Source organism: Malurus melanocephalus, unplaced genomic scaffold, assembly GCF_030028575.1.
Source record: "Malurus melanocephalus ecotype Western Australia unplaced genomic scaffold, MMel_1.1 scaffold_2, whole genome shotgun sequence".
Taxonomy (NCBI): domain Eukaryota; kingdom Metazoa; phylum Chordata; class Aves; order Passeriformes; family Maluridae; genus Malurus; species Malurus melanocephalus.
The window spans coordinates 934,420-958,327 of NW_026623234.1; the positions used below are offsets into that span (position 1 = coordinate 934,420).

The 23,908-nt window shown below is 40.9% G+C and overlaps 1 protein-coding gene across 1 annotated transcript in view; it reads left to right on the forward strand.

Annotated features, from left to right (window-relative positions):
* The first annotated feature begins 500 nt into the window (after positions 1-500).
* The window catches only part of TTC17 (tetratricopeptide repeat domain 17), a 50,670-nt gene continuing 27,262 nt past the window's right edge, over positions 501-23,908 (forward strand). The window contains exons 1-15 of the mRNA XM_057364177.1: positions 501-716; positions 10,923-11,012; positions 12,293-12,462; positions 13,451-13,562; positions 14,641-14,772; positions 15,452-15,561; positions 15,849-15,993; positions 16,373-16,512; positions 16,743-16,903; positions 17,195-17,307; positions 18,251-18,391; positions 18,808-18,923; positions 20,026-20,200; positions 20,719-20,796; positions 22,952-23,176. Coding sequence (XP_057220160.1) covers positions 501-716; positions 10,923-11,012; positions 12,293-12,462; positions 13,451-13,562; positions 14,641-14,772; positions 15,452-15,561; positions 15,849-15,993; positions 16,373-16,512; positions 16,743-16,903; positions 17,195-17,307; positions 18,251-18,391; positions 18,808-18,923; positions 20,026-20,200; positions 20,719-20,796; positions 22,952-23,176 — 2,124 coding nt within the window. The remainder of the gene's footprint in view (positions 717-10,922; positions 11,013-12,292; positions 12,463-13,450; positions 13,563-14,640; positions 14,773-15,451; positions 15,562-15,848; positions 15,994-16,372; positions 16,513-16,742; positions 16,904-17,194; positions 17,308-18,250; positions 18,392-18,807; positions 18,924-20,025; positions 20,201-20,718; positions 20,797-22,951; positions 23,177-23,908) is intronic.

The following is a 23,908-nucleotide window of genomic DNA, read 5'->3' on the forward strand; positions in this document are numbered from 1 at the left end:
GAGCTCTCTCTGGGCAGCTCCTGGTAGGGCTGACATTAACGATGTGTGCATCGCTGCAGGTGCGGTTTGGTTTGCGCCGGGCACAAAGTCCTTCCCTCGTGCTGTCCCGAGACAGAGATTGCCTCTTTTAAATTGAGGCGTTCAGCATGTCCCCACGCGCAGTTTGTTGGCATTTAACGCCGGCCTTGAGCTCGGGGCAGCGGCTGCGCCGTTATTGGCGGCTGCAAAAGTGCGGGAAGGCGCGGTTGGCCGGAGCGGGCTGTGGGCGCGGGGCAGTCGGTGCGCGGTGCTGTAACGGAGCTCCASGGCTCCCCTCCGGSCCGGAGCTCCCCGCGCCGCCTCAGGCACCGACCGGGCCCGGCCCGGAGCTCCCCGCGCCGCCTCAGGCACCGACCGGGCCCGGCCCGGAGCTCCCCGCGCCGCCTCAGGCACCGACCGGGCCCGCCCCGCCCCCGGCGCGCCCGCACCGGCCCGAGCGCGCAGCTCCGCCCGCTCCCAAAATGGCGGCGGCGGCCGTTCCGCTTCCGGGGGGTGCGAGCAGGCCGGGATTGGGGAAGATGGCGGCGGCTGGAGCGTCCGGGCGGGGCGGGCTGGGGCGGGCATGGGTCTTCTCCGGCTGGGCCCTGGGCCTGTGCTCGCTGTTGGCCTCGGGGACGCGGCCCGCCGCTGCCACCACCCACTGGGTGGTCACTGAGGACGGGAAGATCCAGCAGCAGGTGAGCGGCCCGGGGGACGCGGGGCGCTGCCCACCCGGCTGCGGAGGTAYGGAGAGCCCCTGTCCGCGCCGCCGCTCCTCCGTAGCCCCGGTGTGCCCCGAGCTGTGCGGCGCGGGACACGGGACCCCTCGGGCCGGCGCGAAGCCCTGCCTGTTCCCGCAGCCGCTGCAGCAGCCGGGCGGCGGTGCCGGTCGCTCCCGCGGCCCCGGCWCGGGGGGCTCCGCGACGAGCTGGCGTCGCTCGTGAAACGTGGCTTGAACCCGCCGGCGCCCCGGGGCGAGGCAGTGGGGACGGGCGGTCGGTGGGTCGGGGCGAGTCGAGGATGGATTTCAGCTGGATCCGTGTTTGGAGCGGCGGCGGTTCTTGCTTGGGGACTGCTCCCGGAGAGGCTCCGCTACGAGGCCGGGTCCCGCTTTGGTAGCGAAAGCGGCGGTACCGCGACCCCGGCCCGCAGCCGTGACTCCCCGCGGGCCGGGAGCGGAGCCGGCCCCGAGCACCCTCGGGCATCTCGCTGCGCAGACGAGGTGTCGGTGAGTTTGCGATTTTTCACATCCAGCCTCCCCCGACCCYGCCGCTTTTCCTTCCTGCTGGAAGTAGGGAAGAAACGGTGGCGTGTGTGCTTGGTKCAGGAGCACACGCGCGCCCTGTGCGGCAGTAATCTCGTGGGTTTAGTCAAAATGTYTTATTTTGATAGCGGACTGTGCCTCATGTTCACCAAGCGTCTTGAAAAACTCGATTTGTATTTCATGTTCGGGKTTTTTTTTATTTGCTTGCTTTTCTCTTTGTTGTAAAGGGAGCAGCACTAGAAGTTCACTTTTGTGTCAGATCTGATAGTTTCCCTCTAGAGTGGAAGAGTTGATCCTTGTTGCAAACAGTGTGGCCTTCCACCTGTGCAAAAGAGTGGAGACGTGAATGTCCATTATCAACTTGCGTCTCTGAGGATTTTTACTTTAGTTTTCTTGTCAGAATGCATGAAGATCCTCAGACAGGTGTAACAGACTTCTCTGCAGGAAACTCCTGCTGTCTTTATGGTTCTCAGGCACTTTGACTGTCTGGGTGGATCCAGGCACACTCACACTCTCGTTAATAATAAATTAATGAATGACACCATGTCTAATGCTATCTCATCTCCTTTCCCCACTTAATATAGTGGGGAAGTGGTACAAGTTTATGATAATGGTCTGGAAGCATCWGTGTGTGTATATACTGACTGCGTATTATAAAATTTGGATCAGGTGTTGATTTTGATTATTGCATTAAAAGCACCTGTGACTTTGAAAAATGCAATTAGATAAAATGGCTTGAAAATYTTATTAGCTAAATTGATTACTGATTTTAAGGAATGGCATTTCATTATGTCAGCTGATGGTAGAGGTAGAAGCTTCCTTACCATTGCTATGCAGTTCACTGTGTTGTTATAGTTGCAAATGTTTTGTATGTAGGGGCATTCCCATGTTYCCTCCATCAAGTTCTCTAGACTTGTAGGTGAGGTGATAAAACAATATCTGTGGAATAACTTCTCTTACTTACATGGTCAAAATTAATTTACCCATTTCCAGCAAGGAAATCCCAACTATACATAATGTTTAGATTATGAGGAGCCAGGTTCTTTGATACCTGGAACATAGTGCTGTGAATTGTCCAGTAAGCTTTTTTGTTGCATTTTGGTATCTGTTACTGTTATCTCCCTGGCTGTCAGGAAAGTGATACTTAAATTTGTGATTATTGTCATTGTCATCTTTGTATGACACCTCTGAATTTCATTTTTTCCCCTTCCTTGTGTTTTGGGCAATCAGTGGACAAGTTTTATAGTGAACTTCAATGTTTTAAGTGCGAAAATGTAGCAGTGGTTCAGTAGATAACAGTAAAAGTAACACAGTCTCCACTGTCCAGCAGCAGGGAGGAATTATTGTCCCACTCTGCACTGTWCTGGCGCAGTCACGCCTTGAGTACTGCATGGTTTTGGGTGCCTTAGGATGAGGACATGAAACTGAGACTGTGTGCCCTCACAGAGGAGAGCAGCCAAGATGATGGAAGCTCTGAAGGGTAAGACTTAAGAGAAGCTGAGGTCACTCCGCTCATTCAGCTTAGCTCTGAGGAGACCAACCAAGCCTATGACTTCTTCAGCCGAGGCAATGGAGGGGCAGGTGCTCATCTCCTCTCTCTGGTTACTGGTGAGAGGGCACGAGGAAATGGAATGAAGCTGTGCCAGGGAATGTTCAGACTGAACATTAGGAMAAGGTTCTTCACAGAGAGGATAGGATGGTCAGTCACTGGAACAGGCTCCCAGTGTTCACAGCACCAAATGWGTCCCAGTTCAAGCAGCATCTGGGCAGCAYTTGSAGGATTCGTAAGTGATTTATGGGCTTGTTGGTAGAACCATAATATTCCAAAATATGTAAGCTTCCTTCTCCTAATACCAAGGACTTCATAATAGGAAAAAAGCCACAAACTTCCTGCAGAGCATCCCTTTGCTTTAATTTTTCAGAATATTCTTCATTAAGTTGTTATGTATCATGAGAATAAATGGGTCCATTCCAGGCTGAGATACTGTATCCCACTGGCCATGGGAACCTCTGCATATTATGTGCTGTAGGGCCCTCACCACCTCAAATGGRCTTTGCTGGCCCTCAAAGCAAGGGCAGAAAGCTGAAGCAGGTACCTTCACATGGGTTCCTGGTGSAGGGCACGATCACGCCCCTTGCCTGGTTGGCTCCAGCCATGCTTCTGCAGCCCAGGGTGTAGTTGGCTGCCTYAGYTGCCAGGGMACACTGCTGGCTCACCACCAGCTTTCTCCTCACCAGAGCCCAAAYGCCATTTCTGGAACATTGTTCTTCATTCAGCCCCAGCCTTTSCTGCTGCATGGGCTTGTTTCATCCTATGGGCTCGTGATTGCCATTGTTGACTTCATGAGAGAGGTCCCTGTTGGTCCATTTCTCTGTCCCCTTGTCTAGCTGAAGCCCTGCAACAGCCACCCCACCCCACGTTTACAGAGGACACCAAGCTTGTGGTTCTTTTTTATTGCTGTCAGTAGTAACGAGCTGTTTTAGTAAAGACTGGTCTTGATCCCTGAAGGATGTTGCTGGTGGTCAGACATTGCTGGACCTTGCACTGCTCATTGCAATGCTTCCAGCATAGCAGTCTCTGACTGAAATTGGCTGCTGGTGGCAAAGAGTGGTGATATTAATTAGCATTTATATTATTTCATTTTGGAAGAACTAGCATTCTTAAAGTCTGAAACACATCTTTAAAGATTACCAACTTTTTATAGARGTAGAGGCTTAGTCTTCACTTGGACTACATCAGTTTATCTGAATGAAGCCTATATAGTTAAGATGCAGGCAAACCTTAATTGATAGTAAGACCCAGACATTCCCAGTGCCAAATGAGCCACTATCTGTGGATATGCAGATGRGCACCAGTGATGACTGACTTCCTTGTAGCTTTGAGTTTTCTGCTGGAGGCTTTTTTTTCCTTTTTGTCAAAATGTACTATGGATGAGGAGCTGACAGCAGGAGTCACAAATCCCTGACCTAAATACAAGGTACGGTAACTGGAATGCGTTTGAGGGAAGAAAGGTGAGATTATTTTACATTATTAACCTAAAATCTCTCTTAGCTGTTTCTCCTTACAGTGCAGCAAGGTTGCAAGCATTTCTTACAAGACTRAGTCTTGTAAGTGAGATTGACTTTGCTGTGATGCAAGACCACAGGTATACCCTRGCTCACACTTGAGTTCCTAATGGTAAAGCAACCTGGCAGCAAGTGGCAAAATTAACACAGACTGAACAATGTTCCATGTATCAGCAAGATCTCATCTAGGAAACAGGAGTACTTGCTAAGTAGGCTCTGTTGTTCGAGTTTCTAGTGAGCATTTCTAAATGACAAAACAAATCACTAGCAGTGCATAACACTTCAAAGTCTCAGCCATCAAGAAAAAAAGYCATCAAGCTGTATCTGTTGCTCTAGTAGTCAGTTTTCAGATCAAAGGCATCATTCTCTGCATCGGTTAATGTTCTTCTTTTAGGCTTGAGTCTACCTTCAAATGTGTATTCTTGCAAAGCCGGAGACTGAGTAATCGTCTCTCTTTAATGAAAATATATCTGCTTCATGCACATGTTTATAAGCCTTTTCATTTCACAACTCAGAGTATAAAGTTCAGGCTAATATATAACTGATTTTAGACAGTGCTTGTCTGCCAGAAGGGCTGTTAGTCACTCTACAGAAATACTAGTGTACTTCAAGAGAAGAGAGAAGCTCGATATAAAGGGAGGACAGATAATTGTCAGATTAAATGCACGCAGGAAACAGTCTGGGTAGTCATTCATGGCTTAATTGGTGGGCACCAACTGCTACCTTGACTCAGAGACTCGACATACCAGGGCTGAGGTAGAGTCTTTCTAGACATGCCTTGATGGAGGCGATTAAGGCTGAGCAAGCTGATGGGGACTCAAAGAACTGCCTTTWTGTGTACTACTGTAAACACTGAAAAAGTTAGGTCATAGCAATTAAAGTAAAAGAAGCACAATAACTTTCCAGGCAGGTGGTGCAAGGCAGGATTGGGAAAGTATTGCCAGGAGCAAAGAGCCTCTGGCAAGGAATCTGAGTTGGCAAAATATTGATTTAGTTTTAATGTGTTGTCCTGTGTTTTGAAGTTCATTAGAGATGATCTGGAGAGGAAAGTRATGGAGTAATGCTGGCTGGTTTATTTGGGGCTAAGAGAACCAGCTGCTCAATGAATGTGACATCTGAATTTCCTGCAGTRCTGTAGTGTGCTTAACTCTGGCGAAGTGCAGTGGAGAGGAGAGACAGTATGTAAGGGCTGTTCATTTGGTTGCAGTTTTGAATGTGRCTGTAGCTGAGGTAGCAGCAAGGCAAGTTGATTCATGGATGGCTTCAGAGTTAGCTGATGCATTACTCTTGTCTGTCATCTGGGTGCATATGTATGCTAACAGGTTGAGTTGGGAGCAGTGGTCCATACGCTCAAGAATGCAGGAAAAGCAGCCATCCAAACCCACGGAAAGCTGGAATTCCAGTGGGAAAAATATACTGGAAGGTTTGGCAAAACTTACAAGTCTAATTGCTCAGAGACTTTGATATATGCAGGTAACACAGGAGACTCTAAAACTTTAGGGTTTGATTCAACTCTTGATGTCTTTTCATTACACAAATTCTCTGTGTTTCTTGCTGAATCAGGTTCTTGGTGTACTTTGTGACAGTGAATAAATTTGGACTGTGCTTTATAARGAAACTTTCACCTTTGGGCAAAGTTGAACAGAGAATACTTATTCTAAAAGTGTTTTACTGGCAGGCTTTCTGCAGTGTAACTACACTAGCTGTCAGAGGTTCAGAGAAAGCTTTTCAGCACTATTTTTTCCCTGTTTACTGTGTTGGAATTGAAGCAAAATTCTTGCATTTCAAGCGCTTCATCTTGAATGTTACCATTTCAGCACTTTGGAGGAAGAGTAAATGAATGTGGTGCTTTGCCATCAGCCAAACACTTCGAGATAAAAATGGTAATTTGAACAAAGCATCTCTTCTGGTGCAGGAATCTCCACTCTCCACATCATGAGGCTGTGGTTGCTGTGTAGKTTGACATCTGTTCTTTTTCATCCCAGAGGAGCCTTATGGAGAGTTGCTCACATTTTGAAAAAGATGGTCTAAGTCACAATGTCTGTATTTTTCACGTGTTTGACTCCCCAGATCAGGCACAACAGACTTTGCATGAAGGGATGATGAAGGTRGCAAGTGTTTGTAAGGGCACAAGCATGAAGGAAAGAGGTATTCTTTGAAATCTACCTAGAGTTTTCATTGTGGGAGGGAAGGGGTATAATCCAGAACAGTCTCCAAGTGTCTGTCAAATGTCTTCTATTTGGACTGTTGTATTTCTGACTAAAGAATTATTTGACAGGTGAATGAAAGTCTGAGGGCTTTTTCAAATCTTTGGGGCATGTAGTCATCTCTTTGAATTTTAATAAGCAGCAGGTCACAAGAAACTTCTGGCATGTTTTATGTTTTTATTCAGGGTAAAATTTTCCTGGTTTAAGAATATGGCTACACAGGAAAGCAAGAAGATTCTGGTGACACTTGAGCACAAGCAGCATGAGCAAGGTGTGAGCATCCAGATGGCAAGCCCTGCAGGGCTTCAAGTGTGTCTTCTTAATTTCAGCACATCCTGCTTCCCACTACTTATCTTCACCACTGCTGCTACTCATATGTGTTGTGCAGGTTATACAGACCTTTGTTTGCAACTTACTTCAATGTATTGTTCATGAGGTGTCATTACTGCCCTCAGTGGCAAACACGGTATTGGTGCTCTTCACAACTGGGAAGAGCAAATCAGCTTTGTCTTTTTCCAGYTGTAAAAATGGCTGGCACTGTGAAGAAAATGTGTTTGATCTAGGGAGGGATGTTGTAAAAAGGTGGGTAATGAACTCTTAAGTCTTGACATTATTGCTGACTGGATCTGAGATGAATAAGTTTCAGTTCAAAAGCCATGTGTCTGTCGCTACAGAGAAGGGGGTAGTGAAGTTCTTACCAGGTGCTCCCCAGAGCTGCTTTATGACTCCTCAGCTGCACAGGGGAGAGAAAATAGAAGACTCGAGAGTTTGGATAAAGACCAGGAAACATCACTCACCAGTTACCACCAAGGGCAGAACAGACTCAACTTGAGGAAATTAGTTTAATTTATTACAAATCAAATCASAGTGGGGTAATGAGAAATACCAGCAACTTTTAAAAATGCTTTCCTGCAACCCATSCTTTTTTCCCGGACTTATCTTTTTTCCTGATTCCTTACCTTCTCCCCCTGGTGGTACAGGAGGATGGGGAATGGGGGTTGGGGTCAGTTCACTGCACACTGTTTTTAGCACAGCTCCCTCCAAGGAAGAACTGCTTCYCCTGCTCCAGTGTTATGTCCCTTCCACAGGAGACAGTCCTCCATGAGCTCCTCCAAAGTGGTTCCTTCTCACAAACTGCTCCTGCGTGGGTTCCCTCCCACAWGATGCCATCCTTCAGGAACAGGMTGCTCCAGTGTGGGTCTCCTGGGGGGCCACAGGTCCTGCTAAAAATCYTCCTGTAGTGTGGGCTTCCCACRGGTTCACAGCTTCCTGYGGGTACCCACCTGCTCTGGTGAGAGGTGCTCCCCAGGCTGCAAGTGGATCTCTGCTCCCTGAAGGGCTGCAGGGGACAGCCTGCCTCATCGTGGTCTTCACAACAGGCGGCAGGGAAATCTGCTCTGGCACCTGGAGCACCTTCTCCACTCTCCACTGACATTGGGATCTACGGGGCCATTTCTCTCACATGTTCTCACTTCTCTTTTCTGGCCACAATAACTTCTGTTCCCTTCTTAAATGTGTTATCACATTAGTGCTACCACAGTCACTAATGGGACTYGGCCTTGGCCAGCAGTGAGTCTCTCTTGGAGCTGGCTGGAGTCTCTGTCAAACATAAGGGGAAGCTTCTGGCAGCTTCTCACCAAAGTCACCCCTTGCCATGAAAACCCAGTACAGCTACTAAAGTTCTGGATTAGGAGCTTTGTGTTTACACACTGATAAAGTTAACTTTCTACTAGGCTGAACGATTCTGCTGTTATTAAAAAGACTTGTTTGCTGGTGACAAACTAAGTCAGAACTGAAAGTGAAAATCTGAAGACTAAAGAAAATTATCCTTGAGATTATTTCCTGATGGATCAATGTAACTTTATGAATTAATTCAGTGATACTGCTGTTCGACTGTTGTTGCCACTTCGGTTTCTGCTACCACATAATAGTTGATGGGAGTGTGGTGCTTATTTTCTGTCAACCCATTCACACTAGGTTGGTAACATACAGCTCCGAATTCTCAAATACTAAATTCAGACCCAACTCTCTTGAGAGTGTCTTACCAAAAGTTGTAAGCAAAAGCTGACTTCGAGTATCATTCTGTTTCTGAATGAATGGTAACCCAAGATCCTTCATCTTTCTTCTAATGTTTTCTAAGTGGTGMCGCCTGCATAACTTCCTGCAAAAAATCGCTGCCCAGATGCTGTTTGTCACTGAAAGTGGAGCTGATAGTTGACTTTGCTCTCAGTGACTGTGTTAGTATCATACAAGCAGCCCCTAGGATGTCAGATGAACAGTGCTATTTTGGAATGAGTGATGAAGTGCTTTAAACACAGTAAAACTTCCCTTATTTTCTTTGCAAAATCATCTCTCATTCATTTGCACATACCACAGTAGTTTCTCTAGCAAATGGAGCAKAAACAAATGCTACATTCAGTACATAACTCTGGCTTTGTGTGCAACTGGTTCAAAGTAAGGTGGGGCCCATAGGAGGAAATAGGAAATACGACCATGAGTAAAATATAGTCTTTAATACTTCAACTAATAAAATCATTACCTTTTTTTTGCAATGGGATTTTCTATGCTTTTCTGCACCATAATGGATACTTGGTCATCCTTTATCTCCCACAGTTGAATCCATAATCTCCAAATTCATAGTGTAAAARTGGACTAGTTTCCGTAGCACCCATTATTTTGTGTTCATCTTGTGATGTAAGAGAATTTRCTAAGGCAGAAATTGGACTGGATAGGTAGCCACCTGCTAAAATGGCTCTATAGTAAAAGAAGCACTGCAGCTTTTGCTTTGGGAAGGAATATTTAGCCAAAACCACTTTCAGGGTTTAGTAAAAGGAACAAATGTTTCTATCTCAGAGCACAAGGTCTTTACTCAGTCAGTCTTAGGCGTTACAGTAAGTAGTCCAAAGAAAGTTGATTTGGGCTTCTTATCTGACTCAAAACCAAGAGTGTATAGCCCAAGGCTGAATTGATTGACAGGACACATTGTGATGATCAGAAAATATGCTAGAGGTGAAGTTCTCTGCAGTGAGAGTATCATGGAAATGTGTCCGAGCTGTTTGGAAAGGTGACAAAAATGGAAGAGCTGGAGTTCAGGAGGTTCTCCTGCACGTGTGTATATCACAGACTTTTCCGTTAAATTGTAATGTCRCCAAGTTTGCACAGATGTCATGGGYGTGGACAGCCCATTTAAAGGTRTCAGTGCTAACATACAGATAAGTGCTTACATCTTCATTCAGCAGCTAGTTCTGTATCCTGAAAGCTTGAACAGAAACTGAGCAGATCCAGGAAAAACATCTTGATGTAGACCATCTAACCATAACAGTCATGGTAAAAATGTGAGATCTTGCTGTCCTTGTCAACTTTGTCTTTTCATTCTGTCATCACATACTCCTAGTCTGTTTCCTTGTTTCTGTTCTCATGCTCATTGAATCCTTCATGAAGTAATTTAGTTTACTAGTTCAGATAAAACAACTAGGAGGGAGTTATATTCTGTTCAGCACCTGAGTTTGAGTTAACTTCCAGGACATCCTGATGGTACCACAGCTGGTGTGCAGCCAGTGTRCTGGTGTCACACTGACACATGGGAGGAAACAGTGCTGGAAGCCTGGAAGTGAGCCTTTGTGAAAGGAAGCTCAGCTGTTCCTACACCACCTAACAACTGTAGGGACTTYTCTCCGTCTAGTGAGACAGCAGAATTTGGCATGAGGACAATGCCGGGGTCTTTCAACTGTGGGGTGAAGTGCTGTGGTTTACTGAGCCCAGCTAGGGGCTCTTGTCTGTTGGCTTGCCTCTAATGTCCCTCTTCATGGAGCTGTGAACTCCTGTGCATAGCTGTGGAAGCTGTAGCATGCTAACAGTTTTCAGTTTTCACCTGCTTCYCTCTTGATTTTGTTCCTTTGCTAATTAATCCTAAAGGTAGTTGATCTTATTGGTAGGCCAGTGTGTTAGATTAGTTGCCAAGAGGAGTTGAAGCTGAACCACCTTACGCCTACTGAGGGGCATGGTGGAGGAATTTTAAAGTTACAAAAGAAAGTAAATTTTTGTGCTTGCAGCTTAAGGTATCTAGTATTTCAGCAGTAGGTACTCTTAGTAATTTGTTGTGGAAATTTACTTGCCTCTTGTGCTTAGAACTTCTGTGCCTGAATAAATTAAAGTTGGTTTAAAATTAAAGCATGGTTTGAATTGGATTCTGAAATGACGGTGTTGTTTGAAGTATGAATTTTCATAATGGACATATTATGAGTGTTGACTGGACAGAAAACCTCTGAACAGACAAAYTGTAATTGGATGAACATAATTGCCTTCCTTTTAAAGTCACTGCAGTTGGGAGAATGTCTTACATSATGGACTGTTAAAATATCTTGCAGGTGGATTCACCAATGAATTTGAGAAACCCACATGATTTGGTAATACTRATGAGACAAGAAACAACAGTTAACTACCTCAAAGAACTGGAGGTAAAGCATAACATTTAAGTACTAACTAATTTCTGATTTTTTTTTCCCTTAGATTTATGGTGATAGTTTTAGATGGGGAAAATAATTTATTATTGGCAAATTTCTCCTTCAATGAAAGGATGAAAAATTTTTCAGATCTTATTTTTTTGCATCAGGTTTGCCCAACTGGTCCCCAGTTGTATCATTCCCTGCTGTTAGCCATAAATCCTAACATTTTTACATAAAGGCACTGGATTCTGTTGTACTGTATTTCAGAATAACATAGGTCAAATCAAGTCTGTTTTTCTTCAAGCCTATTTATTATTAAGAAAGGTTCTGAGACCACCCTTTTGAAAAGGGCTTTAATGAACTTTAAACTGATAAACTGAAGTTTAAATGTAAGAGGGTTTAGGTAAGCAAACAACTCACAGCCATTCTGGCCATGCTCTCCTTTCTGGTGCCAGCTTTGGTTTTTTGGATTAGGATAAGTAAGTGGAAAGCTAGATGAGCACCAGAGGTAGCTTTAGGTGAATGGGAAAAGTGAAAAAAAGGAAAATAAGCAGATAAAATAAGCCCCTTGTGTGAYTGTATTCAGTCTGTCTCATCAGGGTATACACTTTTTTGTGGCAATGGGCATTTTAGCTATGGACAGAATGGTACTTGCAAGCTTTTGGGGGCATGGATTGTGGGTGTGGGGGTTACGAATGTCCAACCWGTGGTACACAAATTATTTTTGGCAGAAGTTATTTATTGTAGATTCTTATACAAGTTCCTTCTAGTGCATATATCTGTGTTGTTTCACAATAGCATGTAATAAAATGTGTACAGCTTTAATTAAAAAAGCGGGTTTTTCTTCTCAATTCATGTGTACTCATGTTCAGCTGTACTTACCGCACTGAATGGTTCAGATGATGATGATTTGTTTGAATGTTTCGTATTATTTCCACAAGTTCTTACAGTGGAAGAAAAGGGTCCAAATATGAAAAATGTTTTTTATTTTCCTAAATGGCCTACCATGGATTTAGAATGTTACTAGCCCACTTTTTAGGCACAAAAGGAGAAATAAGAGCTCATTCAAATTGTATTATCTCTAATGAAGGTATTTATATGCCATCAAATCAAAAAATGTCCTACAGCTGTTATGAAAGATAGGAAGATACTCCCAAAATTTTACGAGAATTTTTTAGATTTTTTTCAAATTAACTTTGTTATAAGGATAAAGTTGGACTGTTGAATCCTAGCAACAATGGAGTGTGCTTTCATCAGTTTATATTCTTCTGTTTCCCTTTTTTTCCCTGCAGAAACAATTAGTTGCTCAGAAGATTCATATAGAGGAAAATGAGGACAGAGATACAGGGCTGGAACAAAGGCAYAATAAAGAAGATCCAGACTGCATTAAAGCAAAAGTGCCCCTGGGGGACCTAGATCTGTACGATGGCACATACATCACCTTAGAGAGCAAAGATATCCGGTAATAAGATGCTTATAGTCTGAATGAAAAAAAGGATCAACAGTATCTCTAAATACAAGTAAAAAATTACTAGCACTGTCTTTCTTTAGATGACGGTTGTTTTATTTTGTGTTACTGTGGAATTAAATTGAAACAACATCTGCCAGTAGCTGTGAACAGGTACAGCACAGAAATGCTATTTCCCCTGAACTGTGTTAGCCATACAGTGAAACCTCTCCTTCTATTCCCTGTTCCACCGCTGTTGCCCTGCACTGATATGACCAGACTTGTGAATTAAAGTGAAATATATCACGTAGAAGGGTATATATCACGTTGAATGTGCTTGAGTGTGCTTTCAGTGTTTTGAGCTAGATATTCATCTTAGTGGAAAGTGTCTTGACTTAAATTTGAATGAAATTCCATTGATTACCAAACTGTTGAACCTTCTGGTCATATTTTGTCCCTTGTGTTTAGGAAGTAAAGGATGAGCAGACAGTGTACTTGACATTCAGCCTCATTGGTAATTCATCTTCAGGAATGACTGTTTTGTTTTAGTAGTTTTATATTTYTATTATAATTGCATGAGTAGTTGAACTGGGAAAAGATCAATTTTGTCCTCATATACCTTCATTTGGACTTCTCATCACCCATATTTGGGATTGGTTTGTTTGTTTCAGTTGAAGAGTCTGCATGCATTGCCATTTGCCTGGCAGATAGATCATTAATCATCCCAGTGATACACTAGGTTGATGCTGATACATTTTGGAGGCTACCCAAATGTTGGTATTTTCTCTAAAGCAGACAAATCTATTTACTTGAATCAGGATGGCATGACTATAGGATAAACTGAAATCTGGGAAGACAGCAAAAATGGTCTAATGTGCCCGAAGAGGGAATTTTTTTAATGATTAAATCAGAGTATTCCCTCTGTCAACTACAATACTGTCTTTTACAAACTTCAGCAGTATTTTAATCTGTAGCTTGCTGTGTTATGTTATTATGTCCTCAGCCCTGAAGACTATATAGATACAAAGTCCCCAGTGCCTCCAGACCTGCAGCAGCCAGACTGTACAAAAGTTCTAGATCTTCCATACAGTATTCATGCTTTTCAGCACTTAAGAGTAAGTAAGCAAACACAAGTAAGTATTTTTCCCCATTAGGAAGAGAAATAGAAAACTCCTATAGGCAGTTCCCACTCAAGGTTGAAAGGTGTTGCAATCTTTCAAAACTCTTTCACACTTTTTTAAAACTACAGTTGTGCTCTGATTAAAGTACTTGATAATTAGAGATTATACCTGTTCCATCAGGTGTATAGTTTTTCTTGTTGTTTTTTGCCTTATTTTAGGGGACATTTTTAGGAAAATTGAGTGTTTGGTTTTCATAACACATTTCATTAGCAAATTGATAGCTTCCATTGCAACTACTATTGGCTTGTGAATTGTCTCAGTTGAAATTTGGAGAGTGAAGAGAGTCATTAAAATATATGAAGATTCAGGATCTGGAAATTGTTTGCAGGTTTGTTGGTAGTTCCTAACATACCTGACTGATGGTTTGGTATCTGAATGCCAAGACCTAACCCAGAGGATAATTGTTCCCTACTAGAACAAAGTTCAGCTGCTTTAGAGAAGTTACAGTGGATGAGTGGTAGGAAAATCTGTTTTGTCAACAGCATAATGTGAGCAAATTTTCAAATTTGAATTAAGCTTTAGTGCTTATATCATGATAATTATTGTATTGCAAGTCTTTTCATCAACAAACAAGGATTTTCTTACAGATAAACATTAAGTGAAGTTTTTTTAGCTCTGTTCATGGATCTGGATGTATTTGTGAAAGAAGTAGGTTTGTTCTTGGGGAAGGGATAGTTCCATTGTGTGCATGTAACCTGACAATCATGACTTGAGTGCTTCAGTGGTCATTAGTGAAATCAGTAGCTGCCAGATACACAGTGCTACCAGAAGTGTATATTTCCCCTGTAGCACTCGCAAGCAGAGGCTGCTTTTGGCTGCTTCTAATGTTTTTCCATCTGTAATAATACATATTATTATCTGTCAAAGATGAAATTGTTCTAGCAATTCAAGAGATCTTGAAGGTAAGATTGTGAAATAACCAAGCTGTACATTTTCCTGGGAGTCATGCTTTTGTTTATATTTCTCCCCTCTTAAAGTGTCAGCAAATACCTATATTCAGTTTTTATTTTAGGGTGTCCAAGAAAGGGTTAATCTTTCTGCACCCCTGTTACCTAAAGAAGATCCAATCTTCACATACTTATCACGGAGGTTGGGAAGAAGTATAGAGGAAATAGGTCACCGTATTTATGACGGGCTCATGAAGGTAAGGAACTGTAATCTTGCTGGATGCACAAAAAAGAGTGCTGGAAAGGTCTCAGAAGATTAGAGACACTTCATGCAAGCAATCAGGTCCAGTACTAGTTTTGCACTAATTTTGGTTAACAGTTCAGTTTCAAAAGACCATTTTCTGCTGGGCAGGCAGAGGTAGGAGAAGGCATCAGCAAAGCCAGTAGATAGGTACTTATTGTCATCTTTAATGACTTATGTAGTTATGTTGTCTGGCAAGGCACATTCATTGCTTTGTCAGGATAATAAGAGTTTGTAAACCAAAAATACAGGTATTTTAAGAGCAAAGAAGAAACAACAGTATGAAGTGTATGTTTGTGTTAAGTATCTTACTGCAAAATCTAGGAACCCTCATTGAACTCCAGATAAGCTGCTGATGCTTAARCTAGTGTAACCTCTCATTTCACCTCTTTTTTGTATTTTTACTTGCCTGAAAAGCAAAAATTTTGTTTCTGTGATATATTAATGTGCTAGTTCAGTGTTCCTAAACATTGACAGCTATTGCCAAATGGCAGCTTTCCAGTGGAAGAGGATAGCTTAGAACAGCTGAGCACCAACTTTGCTGCTCAGCTCTTCATCCTATAGTAATTAAAGCCCTGATTAACCTTTCAGTWCATGTTTTAATAGTAGTGTTCATGTATTTCTCTTTACTGCAGAACTCTTCTTCCTGGGTACTCTATAACATGGCTTCTTTTTATTGGCGAATAAAGAATGAGCCATACCAAGTAGTAGAATGTGCCATGCGTGCCCTTCATTTTTCTTCAAGGTAAGTTTTGCTAATAAGGATTTCTTCTCAGTTTGCTTTTCTAGTTATCCTAATTAGTAAACAGGTTTTGGTTGCTAARACGATATCCTAAGGAATAATCCATGCTACTTGTTCTTGGTCTCCATGTGCTATGCTAGACACATTAATAGTTGAGACATTTTTCTGGCAAGTGATATGTGCTAATCCGTGACTTGCAAATTAATGTATCCTTGTACATGATTCGTACACAGTCTGACCTTCCTTTAATGTTAGCTTCTAATTTTTTTCTTTTGATTTTATTCTTTCAGGCAAAATAAAGACATTGCACTGGTAAATTTGGCAAATATTTTGCACCGGGCTCACTTCTCTGCAGATGCAGCTATTGTGGTTCATGCAGCTCTGGATTACAGTGACTTCTTTACCAGCTATTACACTTTAGGAAATATATACGCAGTAAATACAATCTTTTTTCTCCAAGACTTGACGAAATTAAATATTATTTAATCTTTTGGGGTTGACTTAAAATCCTTTACTCTTTTACAKGGTGTCTTCTGCTCCACTTGAATCTCATGCTTAATGCTTAAGATTCTGTCAAGATACTTTTATTSAAATGTCAGTCTTTCAGCAAAGGTTTTCATCTGCACTGAAATAAATTCCAGTAAAATTCTTCTGCAACCTTTCGTTAATAGATATAGTAACTTGAGTGTCAGAAATGACAGGCTGTTTGTTACCGTTAATTAAAATTTAAGTTAATGACTTATTTGAAAATTTGAGTATTTTTAATTAAGTATTACTGCACAATGGCTAATTCTCTCTCTCGGTCATTCTTCAGATGCTTGGAGAGTACAACCACTCAGTCCTGTGTTACGATCATGCTCTACAGGCCAAACCAGGRTTTGAGCAAGCTGTAAAAAGGAAGCATGCTGTCCTATGTCAGCAAAAACTTGAGCAAAAACTGGAAGCCCAGCATAGGTAACTAAAGTATCCCAGTGGCAATACATACAATTGAACTGTAGTTCTGTTGCAGCAATTATTTACATTGCAAGAAAAGTGGTTTTTCATTTCTGTATTTCTTTGATTATGCAACAGAATTAAGCATAATAATACTTTATGAAACCTAGAGTTGAAAATGTGCAACAGTGTAGGAAAAGCCGATATTCTAGAAAGCATTCAAAGTGAATATTTTCTGTTTCATTTTCAAGATCACTCCAGCGAACCTTAAATGAATTAAAGGAATATCAGAAGCAGCATGACCATTACCTTAGGCAGCAAGATGTTTTAGACAAATACAAGCTCATCCAGGAGGAACAAATCTTGAGGAACATCATTCAYGAGACACAGATGGCAAAAGAAGCTCAATTAGGTACAACTTTTTAGTGTTCATACTCATTAAAGCAATAAAATATTGCACATATTCGGAGAAGTGTAAGGATAGGACTTCTTTATGTATTAAGAAGGCCCTGAGTTACTCTTGAGTTTTGCTTGCAGCATTTTCTTGATCAGAGAATTCTTTTTGAGTCTTTTGGAGTTTCCTCTGAGATGATGAAGTAAATAAAAAGGCTCAGATTGGGGGCAGAGAGGTTGACTGTGTGCTGTCTTTGTCTCGTCAGRAACCACACCACTCTAGTATAAAAAAATACTTTGTGCTCTGCAGGGAACCATCAGATTTGCAGATTGGGCAACCAGCAGCATAGCTTGCACTGTCAGTGGGATCAGCCTGTTCGTTATCACCGCGGAGACATTTTTGAAAACGTGGAATATGTTCAGGTTTGTCTGTGAATTGATACCACTGCTTTAAGTTCCATCCCGTTTGCTTARTTAGCAATATAGTTTCCATTTTTTCAGGCTTGACAAAAGGTCTACATTTTGGGTGTGGTAATTATAGTGAKAAATCTCTTAGTCTCTTTCTTTTCCAGAATGTGAAGTCTTGCTAGTTCATTTTGCTGTAAATACAWGCTGAGAGTGTGAACTGTAGAAATATGGAGAGTTTATTGTAAAAGGCTTTGCTTTACTTAGAAAAGAGAATTACTTGAATTCAAAAGCTTCATTTTWATCCAAAGCCTTAGTTTTCTATGATTGCACCAAGGAAATTTGATACAAGAGTACTAAGAAGTTTTGGAAGCAAGGTGTKTACTGATACTGAAAATCCAGAATGACAGCCACCTAAGCAGCACCTCTGCTATGTTCGAACTACAGATAAGGATTATGATTTCAGCTGTTTTGCAATGCAGAATATGTTTTGCAGTTTCCCCTTAACTAGTTTAAGAAATACGAATAATTATTTTTAATTTTGCTGTTGTCTTCTTGATTGCTTTTCCTATTATAGTAATTACAAATTCAGATTATTAAGATAATTCTGAAAGCCATGAGTCTTAGTAATTCTGAATTGATCTTGAGCTGCACAATCTAGATAAGTAGATTTTATTTGTGGTCTGTTAGAAATGTTTGCTTGATATCTTTTAGCATGTTATCTTTGATTTGCATTTGTGTTTTCATTGTTGACTTATTTACAATATGAATATTACTCTCGCATGGTGTGAGTGGATCCAGAAGCTTAAATTCCTTTTCCTTTTTGTTTCTTCTATCCACATTTCAGCTCATCAGTCAGGTTTAACTACATGAATGGGGAAGGGGGTAAAATAACATGGAGAAATTCAACAAGGAATGTTCCAGCTCCTTTATTAAATTTTTGTCATTCTGTTGTTTCTAGTTTGGTGAAGATTCTTCAACTTCTAGTATGACATCCATGAATTTGGATCTTCCTGCAAACCAAAGTGTTCACAGCCAGTCCTTGCAGTCTTCCCCTGTGGCTCGTTCTGTTGTGTCGGTGTGGAGTGTGGAATCCAGCAGAGTGAGTGAACAGGACAAGCTTTGCCCTTCCAAACAGGAGGGGTGAAAGTGAATCATGTCCTTGTTTATGTGAAACTTCTGAGCATTTGGGCTACAGTTTTGATGTGTGGCAGTGCTGAAGAATGTAGCATTCTGAATTTCTTCAACATATGAGCATCTCTCTACTTTTTTGCTACTAGTTTCCCATCCTTTGAAACTACTACAGCACAGAGGAAGTTCTGTAAACAGCTGCTGCAAGTGAACCAGTACAGATTTCAACTGCTGATGTTAAAAAGAAGATGGAAAAACAATAGTTTTAAAGATCTCTGGTTTTTTTTTTTCTTCAGACTATCTGTATAGTATCTCTTTTATTACCTTGTTCATTAGAATATTAAAAAAGTTGGGAAATCAATAAAAAATAATTCCTGTTCCCCTTAGGAAAAACAGCATATTCTTTGGCCTCAGCGATCAGAATGCATGAAATCTTTTCCCAAAATTCCTGACGCAGAAGAACTGCCAACTTATTTCTTGCCTCCAGAAAACAGGGGATTCAGGCAAGTGTTGATTATTAAAAGCTGTATTTGTTAATCTTCACAATAATGCCCTAATGAGTATTTTCTTTCTGGAGAGGATKGATGCAGTTAGTAATCAATAGCAGAGAGGTGTTCAAACCACTTTCTCTGGCCTTGCCACAGAAGGAAGGTATTTTCCTTGATTGTTGTCTTCCCTGTAACTGTAACAGCCAGATCCAATTGCATGGTGATTCTTCTTTCACTGTTAGTACAAGGAGAATACATAAAATACAGACAGAATGAGGATTTAGGCACATATCTGAATGTCTTGTGGAGTATTTTTACCTAAAAAAAAAACATTGAGAGAGAGAATAAGGTGAGCATCTATTCAATAACAGTTAACTGTTGTACGTTACATCAATCCTTTTCGCTTTAGTTATGATGACAGAAAATTATGAAGACCAGAAAATACTGAAAAAATAATTAGGAGTGGAAAACTGCAGCTTGTCCCTTTGGGACAGAGGTGGAAAATCAGCTTAGTCATGGAAGAGTCAGTGATATTTGTTACTCTACAGGATAAAATATAAGTGTCTATGCTCCAATAGCTAACTTACATAGATCAATGCAATGTTATAATACCTTAGTTTTATAGTAGTAAATAGCTGTTTTCTTCTACTTAGTCAGTGTATTATACTAGTACTGAACTTGTCTTAAAGGTTCCCATCCACAAACATCCTGCAGCTTCCTTTGGAGAAAAGTAGTGTTCAGCTTAGATTGTTCTTTATACATAATTTGGCTACCTCTTAATATTCTTGAAATCAAGTTTTATTGCAAAAAACTTGAGCTTTTTTTGTCACATATATGCTTAGTCCTAAACTTCATAGAATTCTTACTAGTATAGTATGAGAACGATCTGTTTGTTATTTCTACTGCACTGTTCATTCTTCATATTATTCTGTTCTTAAAAATGGAAAATAAAGACTTTATAAATTACTTTTCAAGGGAAGGATGATCCATGAGTTCYTTATGTTTGCAGCTCATGTCTCGTGTGAGTCTACACCAGGAGGCTCAGCAGATCCTTGTATTTATACGTGATGACATGCAGCGCATGCTGTTAATTTGTCTTGATTCTCCTTATTGCTAGAATTCAACCAGTACTGAATATCCCAAGAGATACTGCTGAACATGAAGAAGCACAAGCACCGGATTGTTCTTCCATAACTGATGCTCGTAACAATGAATCTCTAAACATACTGGTCAAGGARCTAGACACTAATCTAGATTTGAAATTAAGAATGCCGGATGATCGAGCAAGACAAGTAAGAGATGTTTTCTTGTTGGTTCTCTTCTGGTTTAAAATTYTCCTCTATTGCCTTAAAAATGTACTCAGATCTTGAAAGATTCTGATATTTAACAGTAATCAGTACTTCGAAAAAAYGTGGGCAAGTTCTTTTTAATAGGAATGGAGAAAGATTTAAAAGAAAGATGTGATTTCAAAGAGTAAATTAAATTTCCCATTTTGTGTGCTTTTGGTCAGCATCTAAAAAGAAGTAAGACAAGTTAAACCTAAGTCACTTGATAGGTTTCATCTTCCTGGGRTTTCTAAGAACTACTGCATTCTACCAAGCTGGTGACTTTAAGGCTGCTATGAGTCCTTCATATTGTGTTCTGGAGATTGGTTACTTTAAGTGTTATGTGTTCACATCCTTCTTTTGGTACAGTGTCTTCCCTTTGCTAAAGAGAAGAYTTAAGGAAGCAAGTGTTGAATAGCCCATGTAGATCTTGACTGTAAAAGCTATTCAGTTGTTTGGAGAAAAAAAAAATCTTTGTGTTCCAGGTTTTGCATTCTCGTATCAACAATGAAACTATTACGCTCACGAAGATAGGAGTGTTTTTAGATCATGCCATGAAAAAGGTATGTCAGTCTGTCACATGAGATGAATTCAGAATTCTTAACTGAGATTTGGTTTTGTGCTTCTGAAGTRGTCAGTCAATGACACACTAGAAATAAATTTATTTACTGCCAGAAACTGAGATGAAACTAATTTAAAAATCCATGTTTACAAGTAAAGCAGAAACATATAGAGAAGTGTCTAATATAGCTTAATGTGGACCATACACCCCTGTCATTGYTTGTTGTTGTTGCAAGGACATGGAGCAGCAATATATTAGCTAATTCTGGCAGCCATTTGCCTAATTGAGAGAAGTAGCTTGAAACTGCTCCTCCGTCTGCCACCCCTTCCTGCATGCCTGCCTTGTACTCTTCCTCCTCCTTCCCACCACCCTGCTTTTCCCCCTACTCTCCCTCCAAGGAAASCAACTCTCTGTCAATCTTCTGTCAGGATAATTAGCACTCTGGGGCAAAGAATGTACCTCTGTATAAAACCCTGTGGAATGCCACCTCCATCTTGCGTGGGGCCTTTGAGAGTCAAATGACAGGAAGCATTGAGAGAGAYGTTGACTCTTTTTGACATGTCAAGCTGATAATTCTCAATTTAACTTTCTTGTAGAAGTTGTGTCAAGGTATTATATGTAGATACTTTTTTAGACTAAAATGAATACCATTTACTATGTGCATCTCTTATCCAGAACAAAAATCAGCAGTAGGAGTTGATTCCTATTGTTATGTTGTTCAGAACAATCCTATGCGTGTCTAATGTCTTACTGTGCAGTGCATGAGTATTTTGGTATTAACTGTAGTATTCTGATGCTGTCATGCTGAAAGCCTGAACTTCCAGGTCTGCTGATGTAAGAACAGTGTTGTGTCATACCTCTTCTGCTTATCATAAACTACTTAGAGCAGGAATGCCACAGTTCATATCTTTGTACTGGGAATGACAAAATACTAGTAATTAGCTGAGGATTTAGTTAGAAATATCATTGAGACCTGCGAGTGGAGAGTAAATTCAGTGAGAAGTTTGGAATGAAGAGCATGCAAGTAATGTTACGCATGTGCATTGCAAAATAGGGTTCATAAATRCTCTTAAAATTGCATATTATATAATGTACTCCAAACAAAGAATAATATATCACGTTGGTATCTTCCAGTTCATCTAGAATCATAGCTGGAMCCCTTCTATGTGAGGGTTTTTTTAAAACCTAGAACAAGAATCTTCTTAYTAACTCAGCACAGTATTACTGTTTCGCTTCCTTAATACTTGCTGCATGTTTCCTACTCAGGCGTGCATTTGGGCTTCAGACATGTAGATAGGACTGCAMATCCATTCCWGGTGTTGCTTTTATGCTGTAAACATTTTGTAGAGTTGGGTAACACAGAATGATAAAAACATTAAAAATTAGAACATGTTTCTGCATAATTTCAAAGTGCATCTGAAAGTGGATATTTTACCTACCTCTGTCAACCTGTCAGTATTTTTAAATTTTGCTATTTCTCCTTCAGGGTAAGTGCTTGTTTTTGCTGTTAAAGGTGAACGGGGAGGAAAGAATATTCAAGGTGTATTTGACCATTGCTCTATTCTTCCACCTGCCCTCACTTTTTGCTTACTATTTTATAATCTTTAAACAGTATCTAATGCATGCCAGGTTGTCAACTTTCATAGGACAAATATGTCACTAAATCTGATAAAAAACAACTCTGAAACCTTAAATTGACAGGGAAAGATAATATTAGACACAGGACCTAGAAGCACATCTAACTATAATTTAATAGCTGCCTGACTTTCAAATTCTAGCATTTTACATAGATCTGTGTTTGTATAATTTTAAGACGCTGAAGTGGCTCACAAGCATTGCTTCCTGTAGTGAACTAACCATTATCACTTGTGTATTTTAAGGGGTTTYGTGGTCATGGTTTAAAGCATTCATATGAGTAGAGTGTGAGCAACAGCTGCTACTAAATTGCAGTTCAGCCTGTAAATTGTGTGCMTTTGAGTAAAATGGAGCAGATTGAATAATCTGTTGATAGTCATGGCAAAGTCTAATTGTATCTCGTTAACAATATAGTATGCAAGGGTGAGTTCTGTTTGCTTCTTATAAAAGAGCAGGCATTTCTGTCTTCCTGAGACACCTCTTTGTGGGTGTTTTTATCCTTTTCCCTGACTCTCCTATAGCCAGAAGATCCTCTGTGGCTTGTGCTTAATGAAGCTGGATTGTACTGGCGTGCAGTTGGAAATAGCACCTTTGCTATCACCTGTTTGCAAAAAGCATATAATTTGGCTCCACATGAGTATCAGGACATCCCTCTGGTCAATCTTGCTAACCTCTTGTTTCATTATGGTCTTCATTCGGATGCCAGCAGGCTCCTGCTGAAGGCTTTAGCCATCAATGCCTCTGAGGTAAGATAATGGAGTTTGGTTTTGCTCAGCAGTGAATGTATTTTCACTCATTATTTTCTAAATACATGTAACTTATGCTTGTGAATGCATGACCTGTGAATGCAGTTCATCTTCCAGTTTGTGATTTGCAGCAGAATATAAATTCTTGACTGTGCTGGGGTGACGCTGATTGTTGAGAGTATAAACATCTAGAGAAGTTCTTGTAAATCAGTGACTGACTTTTAGCCTYCCAAAACCTGTATTGTCAGCAGTGCCTCCAAGGAATTTAATCCTAGTGTTTGGCAACATTTTAATCTAAAACAGAGATCTATCATGCTGTCGACATTGTATCTTGATTCTTGAAAAAATAGCATGGATATCACTAAGATCTTCAACGTAGATGTGTAGGCATCTTTCTGTGACCCTTGACTTTTTATCTGTATTGTTTTATTTGTACCTGGGTTTTGTCTATATACATAGAGGAAAACGTGTTCCAGCTGTTTGGCAATTTTACTTCCAGACATAGATTCAAAACAAATTTTTGTATTTCTGAACAGTAACATTATAAACATTCTGTAGGTTGTCACCTATGTCAAATAGGCAGTTTCTGTGTAAACTGTTYGAACTACTAGACTGGCCAGGACAGTTGTGAAAAGCCAAAAGCAGTAGACAAAAATATTGTTTTACAAAGAGTAGAAAGGTATAAATGTGTGCCCCTAGGCTAGCGTGACATTGGCGTTTGGTAATGTAGTT